General features: G+C 46.6%; 1 protein-coding gene across 1 annotated transcript in view; it reads left to right on the top strand.

Moving 5' to 3' along the window:
• The window catches only part of tsnare1 (T-SNARE Domain Containing 1), a 126,120-nt gene that overhangs the window by 81,163 nt on the left and 30,094 nt on the right, over positions 1 to 14,863 (top strand). The window contains exon 11 of the mRNA XM_031787051.1: positions 13,288 to 13,397. Coding sequence (XP_031642911.1) covers positions 13,288 to 13,383 — 96 coding nt within the window. The 3' untranslated portion in view covers positions 13,384 to 13,397. The remainder of the gene's footprint in view (positions 1 to 13,287; positions 13,398 to 14,863) is intronic.

The following is a 14,863-nucleotide window of genomic DNA, read 5'->3' as shown; positions in this document are numbered from 1 at the left end:
GCTGATGTGCTGTTTCATACTTTTTCAGTTTACTGTACTTTATTTTATATCTATGGTATGAATATCACTGTCCTACTTAGTGATTTGTTGTCAACAGCAGCCGACCCTTTTCCTAAATCATTATCTCTCTAATCTCTATCTACTACCGTACACACACATAGATGACCAACATGCAATGTCAGGGATTTATCCACTTGTTTCAGAGAGGTGCTTTTATGCATTTATTTTATTGGATGGATCTAACAACACCTGAATAACTTACACAGTTTCTCTTCCTGAATAACTTACACAGTTATTATTCCTGAATAACTTACACAATTACTCTTATATGGGTAGTTTATTTAAAGTATAATAGAATATTGCGCATGTATACCTTAAGAAATATCCTGCTGTTGAAAAAAGGTCCCATATTACTGTAATATATCCCAAAAACCAATACCATAGTTGTGTAGGGTCAGGACACTCTTCACAGATCTACGCTGGCATTTATATTTTCTGTTGGATTACTAAAGTATATAGAAACCATATTACTTTCCCCCCCAAAGTTTTGTGAGAGTTGCTCTCCTTCCTACAGGCTTCCTTTCCTCTGTTTCATGCTGTTCCTATTGCTGCTCTACAAGTGAGCGAGTGAGTGAGCAAGTGAGCAAGTGAGTGAGTGCACACAGCTTTCCCATTAATTGTCATTTCATTATCTCAAGGAGAGCTGAGCCGTGACCAAGCTCACGTAGAGCAATTTAGCTCTCCGCCAATCCACGCGGCTGTTTCTAGTCTAGAGGAAGAGAGAAACACTGTGCAGGGGGCAATATAAAGAGTGGTAGGGAGGAAAAGAGATTGAAGGAGAGAAACGAGAGAAAGAGAGAGACTGTTGAGGAGGGAGATATACAGAGAGTGGGAGAGTGAATGAGAGAGAGAAGATGAGTAGGAGAGAGTAGGAGAGCAAGAAAGAGACTGTAGAGGAGAAGGGAAAGATACAGAGAGCGAAAAAAAGAGAGAGAGACACACACACACACACACACACACACTCCCACACACACACACACACAGAGAGACATACAAATGGCAGAAAGTCAAGGGCACAGTTCCATGAACTCAGTCAAACAGCACCAATGGTCAATTAAAAGGGGATGACATTTTAGTCCATGGCCCACCATGTCAGAAGGCTTTACACTGAAAATAAATTGAATCTATAATCCATTAGCCTCAGGCAGATTACTCCTCTCACATGAAGACTCCTCAAGTTACAACACTGATGTTGTGTCTCAGCCCCATCCATGTCCAACAGCCTGAGATGAACTGTGATTGTTCATTACTGTGTAACGATACTATTATATTATACAGCCTCCATGTCGCTAGTGAAACATAGCTGTTTTATTATGTGTTGAATGATGGTTTAATATAGACTCATTCAAACACACTTCTGTTAGTGTTGCATTTAATTGTTGGCCATTAGATTAAGTTGATTATGGGGAATGTGTTTGTAATGATTTACGAATGAGCAAACTCAATATGCATAATGATTAATTGAAAGGCAATGACTCAGTTGATTGGTGGTTACCATAATTACATCATAGGACGTCACAGTCTCTGTTTGTAAACCGTCAGCCACCTTTGTGGAAATGTATCTCCTCTTGTGATCAATAAGACATATTTCCACTATCATGCTAACTCAGATGGTTTGTTTTTGGAGCTCCTGGTCATATTGCTGGAGACAGGGAGGGAAGGAAGGAAGGAGGAAGGGAAGTTGGGAGCGAGAGAGAGAGAAATGCAGACTATTTTATGCCTGACAGATAGAAGACAGAGAAACACTGAAAACGGGCAGGGGCACACTAGGGTTGAGCGGTATCCAGATGTTCATATCATCATACCATCATTCTCTCACCCCGGGATTTATGGCATTACCTGTTTAGTACACAAGGGAGCATCAAAAGCCCATTGGGTGTTTGCATAATGCTAACCAAATTAGCACAAGTAATAGCACATTTTCATGGAAGCTCTTAGCTAAATATGCTAACTAGCGCAAACGATAATAAACTAATTGCATCAACAGGCAATCCAGATCATAAAGTTATAAATATATAGGAAGGAGCTACTGAATGTCATGTTTGGGGAGTTGGACCTTTACAAGCGAATGTGAACGAGAGACATTGTGCAAATGAGCAAAGTTTTGATGCATGCTGTACTGGCTCTCCAGTGTGGAGTCTGAAGTGGCTCGGGCAATGGGCCTGCCTGCTCTGCTTGGAGAAGAGGGGTAGGAGCAGACTGATGGGCCAAGAACAGAGAGTAGAAAAAACACAAGGAAATAAAGATTGAAGTGGCAGCTGTACAAATAACTAATCCAAATGGCTTTGACTTCTCAAACATGGAAGACAGCTAAGATAATATGATGCTCTGTCACCTTATTAATTCAGCCACTTACTTAGATAGTAAGCTAAACTAGGGTCGTGTTAATGCAGTTTTTCATGCAGTAAAAAAATATAAAAAGCATAAGAAATCTCTTGCTTTGTTTTTTTAAACACAGATCGAAAACAAATGTTGTGCTTCAGATGAGAATTATTTTTTCCAGTAAAATGCAAAATAATGAGTAAAAAGCTAAACATTAGGAAACGTAGCTGGCTTCATTCTTTCTATGATTGGCCTAAACATTAGAAATATGACGGACATGCATCGTTTGTGCTTTTTCATTGTAAGCTCATTCAGTTGTGTGGCTGCCAGCCAAATAGTGTTGCACTTCTGTTGTCAACTGATGAAAATGAAGCAATTTTATGCCGAATGTGTTGCGCTAATGTATTTTCTGTGAAGGAAAACTATAGTTGCATGTCCTTGATCACTCTATTGAAGAAAAAAAACACTGACTTTCAATATAAAATGTGAACCCTGTCAATACACAGCTGGACTCACCTGCTACCGCTCTCTCCTATTGTGCTATTTACAAACAAACACGTGACTGGCTCAACTGTGCTGGGGAACTAAGTAAGCTTCATAATGTAAAATAATGTGACAGGTGAACTAAGAACACTATCTACTTAATCTCCTAAAGCATTGCACAAGTTGACTGCGGGTATTTACTTAAAAAATAGCTACAAATATTAAAATGTATTGAAAACTTCAAATAAATAGTTTCAGCAGTTTTGGCGGCATTGAAAGACCATCCAGTGGCCATTTCTAAATACCCCGGTATACAGAATAAACAGGAGGCTGAAGAAATTTGGCTTGGCTGCTAGGACCCTCACAAACGTCTACAGATGCAGCATTGTGAGCATCCTGTCGGGCTGTACCGCCGCCTGGAACGGCAACTGCACCTTCCGCAATCGCAAGGCTCTCCAGAGGGTGGTGCGGTCAGCCCAACGCATCACCAGTGGCACACTGCCTACCCTCCAGTACATCTACAGCACACTTTGACCCTGGAAGGCCTTGAAGATCACCAAGGACTTCAACCACCCAAGCAACGGCCTGTTCTCCCCCCTACCACCTAGAAGGCGGAGACAGTACAAGTGCATCAATGCTGGGAACGAGAGACTGAAAAAACGCTTCTACCCGGCCTCCGCCCAGTACCCTGCCCTGAACATTAGTCACTGTCACCAGCCGGCTACCACTCGGTACTCTACCCTGCACCTTGGAGACTGCTGCCCTATGTACATAGTCATTGAACACTGGTCACTTTAATAATGCTTACATACTGTTTTACCCACTTCATATGTATATACTGTATTCTAGTCAAGGCTCATCCTATATAACTACTGCTGTACACACCTTTTCTATTCATATACTGTCCATAGTGCCTATACACACCATCAGGTAATATACACTGAGTGTACAAAACATTTACATAGACTGACCGGGTGAATCCAGGTGAGTATGATCCCTTATTGCTGTCACTTGTTAAATCCACTTCAATCAGTTTAGATGAAGGGGAGGAGACAGGTTAAAGAAGGATTTTTAAGTCATGAGACAATTGAGACATGGATTGTGTATGTGTGCCATTCAGAGGGTGAATTTCAGTACCATTGAGCGGAGTATGGTAGTAGGTGCCAGGCGCACTGGTTTGAGTGTGTCAAGAACTGCAAAACAGCTGGGTTTTTCACGCTCAAAGGTTTCCCATGTGTATCAAGAGTGGTCCACCATCCAAGGGACATCCAGCCAACTTGACACAACTGTGGGAAGCATTGGAGTCAACATGGGCCAGCATCCCTGTGGAATGCTATCGAACACCTTGTAGTGTCCATGCCCCAACGAATTGAGGCTGTTCTGAGGGCAAAATTGGGTTGCAACTCAATGTCCGGAAGGTGTTCCTAATGTTTTGTGTATATATTCCCGCACTCTGACATTGCTTGTTCTAATATGTCTATATTTATGAATTAATACATTTTTATTTTATTTACATGTATTGTTTTGTATTCTTACGTATTATTGCACTTTTGAAGCTAGGAACATAAGAATTTCGCTATACCCGCGATAACATAATACAGTATGTGTACGTGACCAATACAATTTGATTTGATACAAGGTCAACACACACTAAAACATCCACAGAGTAAATATCTCTGGGCAGACAGACAGTCAACATACTTATCTATTGATGCTTTTAGTCTAGAGCAGGAAAGAAGGTGTAGCAGGTCTGTCCTTTATATAGTTCTTTGACAACAATCATTTCCCCAGAAGGTCAGTTCTCCACTTGAACAACAATTCAACATCCCTGTCTCTGTCCATCTGTGAAAAGTTCAGAACTGGAGTTGAAACAAAATCATACTTGGTGCTTTAAAACTTTCCATTATATGATCCTGACTAGGGAAACATGCTCTATACATATTCATGTAACGTACATCCGATACATAAGAAACACAGACACAGATACATGAGAAACACAGACACAGATACATGAGAAACACAGACACAGATACATGAGAAACACAGACACAGATACATGAGAAACACAGACACAGATACATGAGAAACACAGACACAGATACATGAGAAACACAGACACAGATACATGAGAAACACAGACACAGATACATGAGAAACACAGACACAGATACAGGAGAAACACAGACACATATACATGAGAAACACAGACACAGATACATGAGAAACACAGACACAGATACATGAGAAACACAGACAGAATACCAGAGTGCAGCTGGGCTAAATGTAGTGGTGCTGTCTGAGATGATGCATGGACAGGGACAGGGACGGGGACAGGGACAGGTTTGTGGTGCTGTCTGAGACGATGCAGGGACAGGGAGAGGTTTGTGGTGCTGTCTGAGGCAATGCAGGGACAGGGATGAGAACAGGGAGAGGTTTGTGGTGCTGTCTGAGGAAATACAGGGATGGGGACAGGAACGGGGACAGGGACAGGGAGAGGTTTGTGGTGCTGTCTGAGGCAATACAGGGATGGGGACAGGGACGGGGACAGGGACGGGGACAGGGACAGGGACAGGGAGAGGTTTGTGGTGCTGTCTGAGGCAATACAGGGACAGGGATGGCGACAGGCAGGGGTTTGTGTTGCAGTCTGAGGTGATATGGGGACAGGGACAGGGACAGGTACAGGGGTTTGTGGCGATGCAGGGACAGGGATGGGGACGGGCAGTGGTTTGTGGCGATGCAGGGACAGCGATGGGGACGGGCAGGGAGAGGTTTGTGGTGCTGTCTGAGGCGATGCAGGGACAGGGATGAGGACAGGGAGAAGTTTGTGGTGCTGTCTGAGGAAATACAGAGATGGGGACAGGGATGGGGACAGGGACAGGGAGAGGTTTGTGGTGCTGTCTGAGGAAATACAGGGATGGGGACAGGGACGGAGACAGGGACAGGGAGAGGTTTGTGGTGCTGTCTGAGGCAATACAGGGATGGGGACAGGGATGGGGACAGGGAGAGGTTTGTGGTGCTGTCTGAGGCAATACAGGGATGGGGACAGGGACAGGGACAGGGACAGGGAGAGGTTTGTGGTGCAGTCAGAGGCGTTGCAGGAACAGGGATGGCGACAGGCAGGGGTTTGTGTTGCAGTCTGAGGTGATATGGGGACAGGGACAGGGGCAGGGGCAGGTACAGGGGTTTGTGGCGATGCAGGGACAGGGATGGGGACGGGCAGTGGTTTGTGGCGATGCAGGGACAGCGATGGGGACGGGCAGGTGTTTGTGGCGATGCAGGGACAGCGATGGGGACGGGCAGGGGTTTGTGGCGATGCAGGAACAGCGATGGGGACAGGCAGGGGTTGGTGGCGATGCAGGGACAGGGATGGGGACAGGCAGGGGTTTGTGGCGATGCAGGAACAGCGATGGGGACAGGCAGGGGTTTGTGTTGCAGTCTGAGGTGATATGGGGACAGGGGCAGGCAGGGGTTTGTGGCGATGCAGGGACGGGGATGGGGACAGGCAGGGGTTTGTGGCGATGCAGGGACAGGGATGGGAACAGGCAGGGGTTTGTGGCGATGCAGGAACAGGGATAGGGACAGGCAGAGGTTTGTGGCGATGCAGGGACGGGGATGGGGACAGGCAGGGGTTTGTGGCGATGCAGGAACAGGGATAGGGACAGGCAGGGGTTTGTGGCGATGCAGGGACGGGGATAGGGACAGGCAGGGGTTTGTGGCGATGCAGGGACGGGGATGGGGACAGGCAGGGGTTTGTGGCGATGCAGGAACAGGGATAGGGACAGGCAGGGGTTTGTGGCGATGCAGGGACGGGGATGGGGACAGGGACAGGCAGGGGTTTGTGGCGATGCAGGAACAGGGATGGGGACAGGCAGGGGTTTGTGGCGATGCAGGAACAGGGTAGGGACAGGCAGGGGTTTGTGGCGATGCAGGGACGGGGATAGGGACAGGCAGGGGTTTGTGGCGATGCAGGGACGGGGATGGGGACAGGCAGGGGTTTGTGGCGATGCAGGAACAGGGATAGGGACAGGCAGGGGTTTGTGGCGATGCAGGGATGAGGATGGGGACAGGGACAGGCAGGGGTTTGTGGCGATGCAGGAACAGGGATGGGGACAGGCAGGGGTTTGTGGCGATGCAGGAACAGGGATGGGGACAGGCAGGGGTTTGTGGCGATGCAGGGACAGGGATGGGGACAGGCAGGGGTTTGTGGCGATGCAGGAACAGGGATAGGGACAGGCAGAGGTTTGTGGCGATGCAGGGACGGGGATGGGGACAGGCAGGGGTTTGTGGCGATGCAGGAACAGGGATAGGGACAGGCAGGGGTTTGTGGCGATGCAGGGACGGGGATAGGGACAGGCAGGGGTTTGTGGCGATGCAGGGACGGGGATGGGGACAGGCAGGGGTTTGTGGCGATGCAGGAACAGGGATAGGGACAGGCAGGGGTTTGTGGCGATGCAGGGACGGGGATGGGGACAGGGACAGGCAGGGGTTTGTGGCGATGCAGGGACGGGGATGGGGACAGGCAGGGGTTTGTGGCGATGCAGGAACAGGGATAGGGACAGGCAGGGGTTTGTGGCGATGCAGGGACGAGGATGGGGACAGGGACAGGCAGGGGTTTGTGGCGATGCAGGAACAGGGATGGGGACAGGCAGGGGTTTGTGGCGATGCAGGGACAGGGATGGGGACAGGCAGGGGTTTGTGGCGATGCAGGGACGGGGATGGGGACAGGCAGGGGTTTGTGGCGATGCAGGGACGGGGATGGGGACGGGCAGGGGTTTGTGGCGATGCAGGAACAGGGATGGGGACAGGCAGGGGTTTGTGGCGATGCAGGGACGGGGGTGGGAACAGGGACAGGCAGAGGTTTGTGTTGCAGTCTGAGGTGATATGGGGACAGGGACAGGGAGGGGTTTATGGTGCAGTCAGAGGCGATGCAGGGACAGGGATGGGGACGGGGACAGGCAGGGGTTTGTGGTCCAGTCAGAGGAGATGCAGCAGAGACAGTGACAAGTGACAGGGAGCCTGTTACAGTTGTACTTCCACTGAGGGTCCCAGGACTGGCCGTGAGTGTTTGTTTGCTACTCCTTTTATTCAGAGAATTGCAGGGGAAGAGTACAATACAGTACAATACAGTACAGTTCAACTAATAGGCAAGAACATAGTCGAGTGCAACAGAGTTATATTAATATTCTTCTTCTATCCATTTCTGGTCCACAAACTTTGAGTTTTAAGTCAAAGTCTTTTCAATATTTCCCTATTTTTCTTCACCTTTTCATTGTGCAGCTCCGTTGCCCTGCGCGCTTGTTCGTTGAGCTGTAGATCCGATTGGGTGTCCCCTAAAGGTTTCAAAAGCACCATTGCTTGTAAGTGCCCAGCCGTACTTTGGTGTCTCGTTGCTGCCTTGGTTAGACAACTCAAGTTTGCAAAGCCAGTGTCGCTCCAAACACCAAATCGATCACTTGCAAATAATAGGCATTCCCAGCAGTACAGTTTGCAGTGCTTCTCGGAGCCTGTGAGCCATTGATAGCGCTCGTAGTTGGAACTTTGAAAGTGGTGAACGAACCCCTTTCCCGCCTGTGACAGGCTTTGTAGCGTCGGCTCTCCTTACAATGTCTAACTTTTCTTGAAAAGTTCGTCTTGAGAATGGCGTTATAATTATATCCTCGACCAAATCGATATTCTCCTCCTTCCGCCATTGTGGGTTGAAAAAACAGCTTAGTAGTATGCGAATTAATTTGTTTATCAAATTCAGTTTCCTAGTTCTGCATAGACCTGCCCATAGGACTTGCCTCTCAATATTGGTAATCCAATCAAAAGATGTGCACACACTACGCCTGCTAGCTGGCTCCGTCCCTGGAAGAGGTGCGTTACCTGAGTGGGTTGATTCACTGATGTGGTCATCCTGTCTGGGTTGGCGGAGATCTTTGTGGGCTATACTCGGCCCTGTCTCAGGATGGTAGTTGATGGTTGAAGATATCCCTCTAGTGGTGTGGGGGCTGTGCTTTGGCAAAGTGGGTGTGGTTATATCCTTCCTGTTTGGCCCTGTCCGGGGGTGTCCTCGGATGGGTCCACAGTGTCTCCTGACCCCTCCTGTCTCAGCCTCCAGTATTTATGCTGCAGTAGTTTATGTGTCGGGGGGCTAGGGTCAGTTTGTTATATCTGGAGTACTTCTCCTGTCCTATTCGGTGTCCTGTATGAATCTAAGTGTGCATTCTCTAATTCTCTCCTTCTCTCTTTTCTTTCTCTCTCTCGGAGGACCTGAGCCCTAGGACCATGCCCCAGGATTACCTGACATGATGACTCCTTGCTGTCCCCAGTCCACCTGGCCGTGCTGCTGCTCCAGTTTCAACTGTTCTGCCTTCTTATTATTCGACCATGCTGGTCATTTATGAACATTTGAACATCTTGGCCATGTTCTGTTATAATCTCCACCCGGCACAGCCAGAAGAGGACTGGCCACCCCACATAGCCTGGTTCCTCTCTAGGTTTCTTCCTAGGTTTTGGCCTTTCTAGGGAGTTTTTCCTAGCCACCGTGCTTCTACACCTGCATTGCTTGCTGTTTGGGGTTTTAGGCTGGGTTTCTGTACAGCACTTTGAGATATCAGCTGATGTACGAAGGGCTATATAAATAAATTTGATTTTGATTTGCTCCTGTGTAACACTGGAGCCAGCCAGCAGGCGTACAATAGCCAACTCTAAAGCTGATTGGTTTACACTAAATTTTCATTTCCATTCACTTTAAGCTACAAGCGCCCGCACTGTCGATTCTGAAGGCCTGAGGGCAGATTTTAGACCCCTGGCAACACATGATGGCTGAATATGATTGGATAAAAGATCTAACATAAAGACCAGCCCTCCAAATCTCAACCTGGGGTTGGAAGCAATGCAACCAAGAGGAAAGCTATGAAACGAAGAGTATAACTCTTACTCTGGGGAATAATTTAATACATATTTGTGGGAAAATATATATATTTTTAAATGATATTCTGATGATGTTTAGGCCAGCAGAGAAGGCCTTGCTGGCCCTGACGGCCCACCACTGCCTTTTATATATCATTATCAGGGTTGACTGGGAATTTGATTGTACACATTTCACATAATCCCATTACAAAGGAGGCAGCTAGTTTTCGTCTTCCATTTGCGATAAAGGAGGAAAAATATGATGTCAGTAATCATTGCGTGCCATTATTATTGTATTATTAAGACATTTCTAATGTCACACATAAGGTAAATAGCTTTCCCCTCCCGGAAACTCAATGTGAGATTGTCTATCTGTATGAGAGAAATGGTGATGAGTTTGGAGCGTGCTGGCACGGTCTGACATGACTTGCAGCTGCTAATAACCGCGGTGAGGATCATCTTGGACTGTGAGGATGCAGTGTAGCAGCCTCATGCTTTTCCATACCCTGAGGCGGTACACACGGTCCCTGGCATGGTTGTGAAATGCATGAACACCTTTAGATGGCAATATGCTTGGGAAATGTACACATACCTGGTGCCACATCATCATGTTTGGGGACATGAAACAACGTTACAGTATAGCTAGAAAAATATGTTAACATTTTGGCGTTTGTGACCGTTTCCCAACGTATCCTCACCATGAGACCAAGCTTTCTTCAGCAGAGCCCTTACTCCGCTCCTCTGACTTTGGCTCTGAGATTAACTGAGTGGATTCAAGGTGCCACATATTGTATAAAGCTCATTTCTCTTTCAGCCCCTCTCTAGCTCATTCTAACCCAGTTGACCCTTATCCTTGACCAGACCTTTATGCTGACAAAGGGGATTTCTTAGAACCTCGCCATGACAATGACAACACTGAGACTGAAAGGATCAGGGGTGAGAGCCACCGGGAACGGGCACGGGTGGGCAAGCGGCAGAGCGAGGGGGGGGGGGGGGGAATAGGGAGATGGGGACATCTGGAGCAATGCAAGAATCAACCAAATGCTTGAGGTTAAGGTTTGTCCTGTTCTTGGTCATTCAGACTGAGCGGAATAGAGCTGGGGAGATCCTCTCTAGTCCTCCTCTCTCCTCCTCCAAGGGAACTACAGTGTACAAGGTCATCAACCACAGGCCTACAGGACACACTCTCTTGAGGATTAGGAAATTAGTGATAAGAGCATTTCTTCCTTTTCTCAGTTCTGTCTCAGTCCCCCCCTCTCTCTGTTCTCTGTGTGCCTCCCTCTCCCATCTCTCTCTCACGGCCCTGTGGCTGGAAAATCCAAGTTTAAAAATACTGCAACAGTTCCTTTGTTATAGTAAACCATTTTTCCCTCTCTCTACCTTATTTATTTTTCTGTTCTGCCTAAATAACAGTGGAATAGGGACGAGAGATCGAGAGAGAGAGACTGCACTGTGCGACTGCTGTGTTCAGGCAAGGAGAAGGAGAGAGGATGGGAGAGAAAGTTTATAAGGCACAGTTTATAAGGAAATGTGAGAGAGAAGCCGGGGAATCTGTGGTGGCCAGCTGCAAGAGAGGAGATAGCGGAGAAAGGCTTTTAATTCTCAATCCCCACAGAGCCTTTGAAAATTACCAATCTTCTTATCACAGACGCAGGGCTGCTTATGCAAATTGTTGTGGAGTGGAACGTTTAAACTGAAAATTACTCGACAGCAGTTTTTTTCCCCTCTCTCTCTCTCTCTCTCTCTCTCTCTCTCTCTCTCTCTCTCTTTCCACATGGAAAGTATGTTTTGAGTCTCAGAAGATGAATTGCTTTGAAGCGAGTCAGGATTTAAAGACTCCAGACCCAGCTCTGGTCTAACGCAGCCGCTCTCACTGCCTTTGTAGCGGGAAAAAGAAAACGCGTTTGAAAACAACATTCTGGTCTCCCCTCCCCGCTCTGACACATCACCCATCGCCTGAGGAGGCTAGGAGCCAGGGAAATATAGAAGTATCTCAAACCCCTGGTCTCCCCTCCCTGCTCTGACACATCACCCATCGCCTGAGGAGGCTAGGAGCCAGGGAAATTGTAACGGCATTCTTCGTTTGTCGAAAGAGAGTCGGACCGAAATGCAGCGTGGTGGTTAATCATGATCTTTAATAAAGAAAACGGCGATACATGAAATAACTTAAATAAATACAAAAACAACAAACGGAACGTGAAACCTAATACAGCCTATCTGGTGAACACTACACAGAGACAGGAACAATCACCCACGAAAACAAAGCGAACTCAGGCTACCTAAATACGGTTCCCAATCAGAGGCAACGAGAAGCACCTGACTCTGATCAAGAACCGCCTCAGGCAGCCAAGCCTACACTCGACACACCCCTAATCAACCACAATCCCAATGCCTACAAAAAACCCAATACGACAACACAATAACCCATGTCGCACCCTGGCCTGAACAAATACTAAAAAGAAAACACAAAATACTAAGACCAAGGCGTGACAGAAATATAGAAGTATCTCAAACCCCTGGTCTCCCCTCCCTGCTCTGACACATCACCCATCGCCCGAGGAGGCTAGGAGCCAGGGAAATATAGAAGTATCTCAAACCCCTGGTCTCCCCTCCCTGCTCTGACACATCACCCATCGCCTGAGGAAGCTAGGAGCCAGGGAAATATAGAAGTATCTCAAACCCCTGGTCTCCCTTCCCTGCTCTGACACATCACCCATCGCCTGAGGAGGCTAGGAGCCAGGGAAATATAGAAGTATCTCAAACCCCTGGTCTCCCCTCCCTGCTCTGACACATCACCCATCGCCTGAGGAAGCTAGGAGCCAGGGAAATATAGAAGTATCTCAAACCCCTGGTCTCCCCTCCCTGCTCTGACACATCACCCATCGCCTGAGGAGGCTAGGAGCCAGGGAAATATAGAAGTATCTCAAACCCCTGGTCTCCCCTCCCTGCTCTGACACATCACCCATCGCCTGAGGAGGCTAGGAGCCAGGGAAATATAGAAGTATCTCAAACCCCTGTTCTCCATTCTAGTTATTTTCATTTCTATTTATTTACCAAAGTTGAGTTTCTTTTTCATTCATTTTTTTTACTATACATTGAGGGTAATGAACATGAGAGGATGACACAGCTTGTGTTCTATGCGGGAAGTTGCTTGAAAAATGTCAAGTTTTCAATTACACCACAGGCAATATTAGAAAGAAAAAAAAGAGGAAAGAGAGTATGTGAAGGAAAATATTGTTTTTTCTGTGTTCTGTGATCAGACACTACTGGCTCATAATGTTTCTCTCATCATTAACCACCAAGCACTTGACCAAACTCAAATCAAGTATTCATGACAAGTTATTTCTGAAAACACATTCTGATGTAAAAACCCAAGGTAACCCAAAAACCCAGAATTGTGTTTCAGCCATTTCACCTGGTATTACAATGGGTGCCTGGAGGAGATGAGATGTTTGTGGTTTTGTATGTATTGAATATGTTGCAGATTCTATAGTTTTCTAATTGAATCTAATCTGATCTGACCCACAGAGGCAGATTAGGAAGAGGAAGTGTTACATGCTGGTGGCGGGAGGCTTCATCCTCACCCTCCTCATCATCATCATCGCTGTGTCAGCAAGAAAATGAAACCAACCCCAGAGGTAAGCCTCCTAACCCCTCCATCACTACTGGTGTTTATAAACCAGCAGCAGCCCAAAAAACGGAGCTTTACTTAGTATTGATATTGTTATACAGGTACTATATTGGCATATTGATTGCTATATTGACATTCTACTCTGATTGTAACCTGCATAGAGACCTGAGAAGCAGTGCAGACCCTGAGAATATGGCACTGCACATTAAAAGAGAGTTTAGCTTTTTTTAAACCAAATGTAAACAGCATGTTATAGAAGGGTCCAGACACTTTTTTTTCAGATTTCACTTGTTTTTGAGAAACTTACCCCAACCAGCGATTCACTTCCTCATCCTCATTGTGCAGTAGGGGGCTCTGAAAAACATCAACAAATGCTCCAAAAGCACCCAAATGATTCCTTTTAGAATCGGGAAAGCTCTCAGTACAGTGATGCAGGTCTTTAGATGTTGTACACATGTAATTGTGTCATCATGAACATTACGTTACTTTTATTTCACATTCATATTTTTTAGCTGCATTGTCGTTTAGGGGCTTTGTAAGTAAGCATTTCACTGTAAGGTAAAGCACCTGTCGTATTCGGCGCATGTTACTAATAAAATGTGATTTGATTTGATTTGATTTGATATCCGCGAACCAGGATGAAGAACTGAATCGCTGGTTGGGGTAAGTTTATCAAAAACAAGTGACAGAAGCTAACTTGTCCTTTAGCATCAACTCAAAGAATGTATGGGCCTGGGCCTTCAGTGAGGTCCTACACAGTCCCACCCGAATTAATCCACCTCTTATTACCATCATTATGATGCCATGGCTCTAGCCACTATACATTTAGACAGAAACGCAGTATAACCAGGCGTTGCGTCACCTTGAAATTGACATTTTTATTCAGAGAATTGCAGGGGAAGAGTACAATACAGTACAATACAGTACAGTTCAACTAATAGGCAAGAACATAGTCGGGTGCAACAGGGTTATATTAATATTCTTCTTCTATCCATTTCTGGTCCACAAACTTTGAGCTTTAAGTCAAAGCATCAACTCAAAGAATGTATAGGGATTTTACAAAAACACAGCTTTTTAATTGGATTGTTAGTAATGTGCAGGAAGGCTTCTTTCTTGAATTGGATCAATAATTGGAATCATAGTCAGAGGACACACTATGAAGGTGACTGACATTGACTAGCAACGTTCATAGCAGCAAGACACCAAAGTAAATAAAAAGTTGCAGCTCAATTCGTCGCGGCATGGACTCTACAAGGTGCCGAAAAGCTCTCCACAGGGACGCTGACCCATGTGGACTCCAATGTTTCCTACAGTCGTGTCCAGTTGGCTGGATGTCCTTGGGTGGCTGACCATTCTTGATAAACATGGGGAACTGTTGAGCATGAAAAACCCAGCAGCATTGCAGTTCTTGACACAAACCGGTGCCCCTTCACACCGACTACCATATCCCGTTCAAAGGCACTACCAAGTTTT

The sequence above is a fragment of the Oncorhynchus kisutch genome, linkage group LG13 (genome assembly GCF_002021735.2).
Source record: "Oncorhynchus kisutch isolate 150728-3 linkage group LG13, Okis_V2, whole genome shotgun sequence".
NCBI classification, from domain to species: domain Eukaryota; kingdom Metazoa; phylum Chordata; class Actinopteri; order Salmoniformes; family Salmonidae; genus Oncorhynchus; species Oncorhynchus kisutch.
The sequence above is the reverse complement of the archived record's forward strand: the minus strand, read 5'-3'. Positions and strand labels throughout refer to the sequence as shown.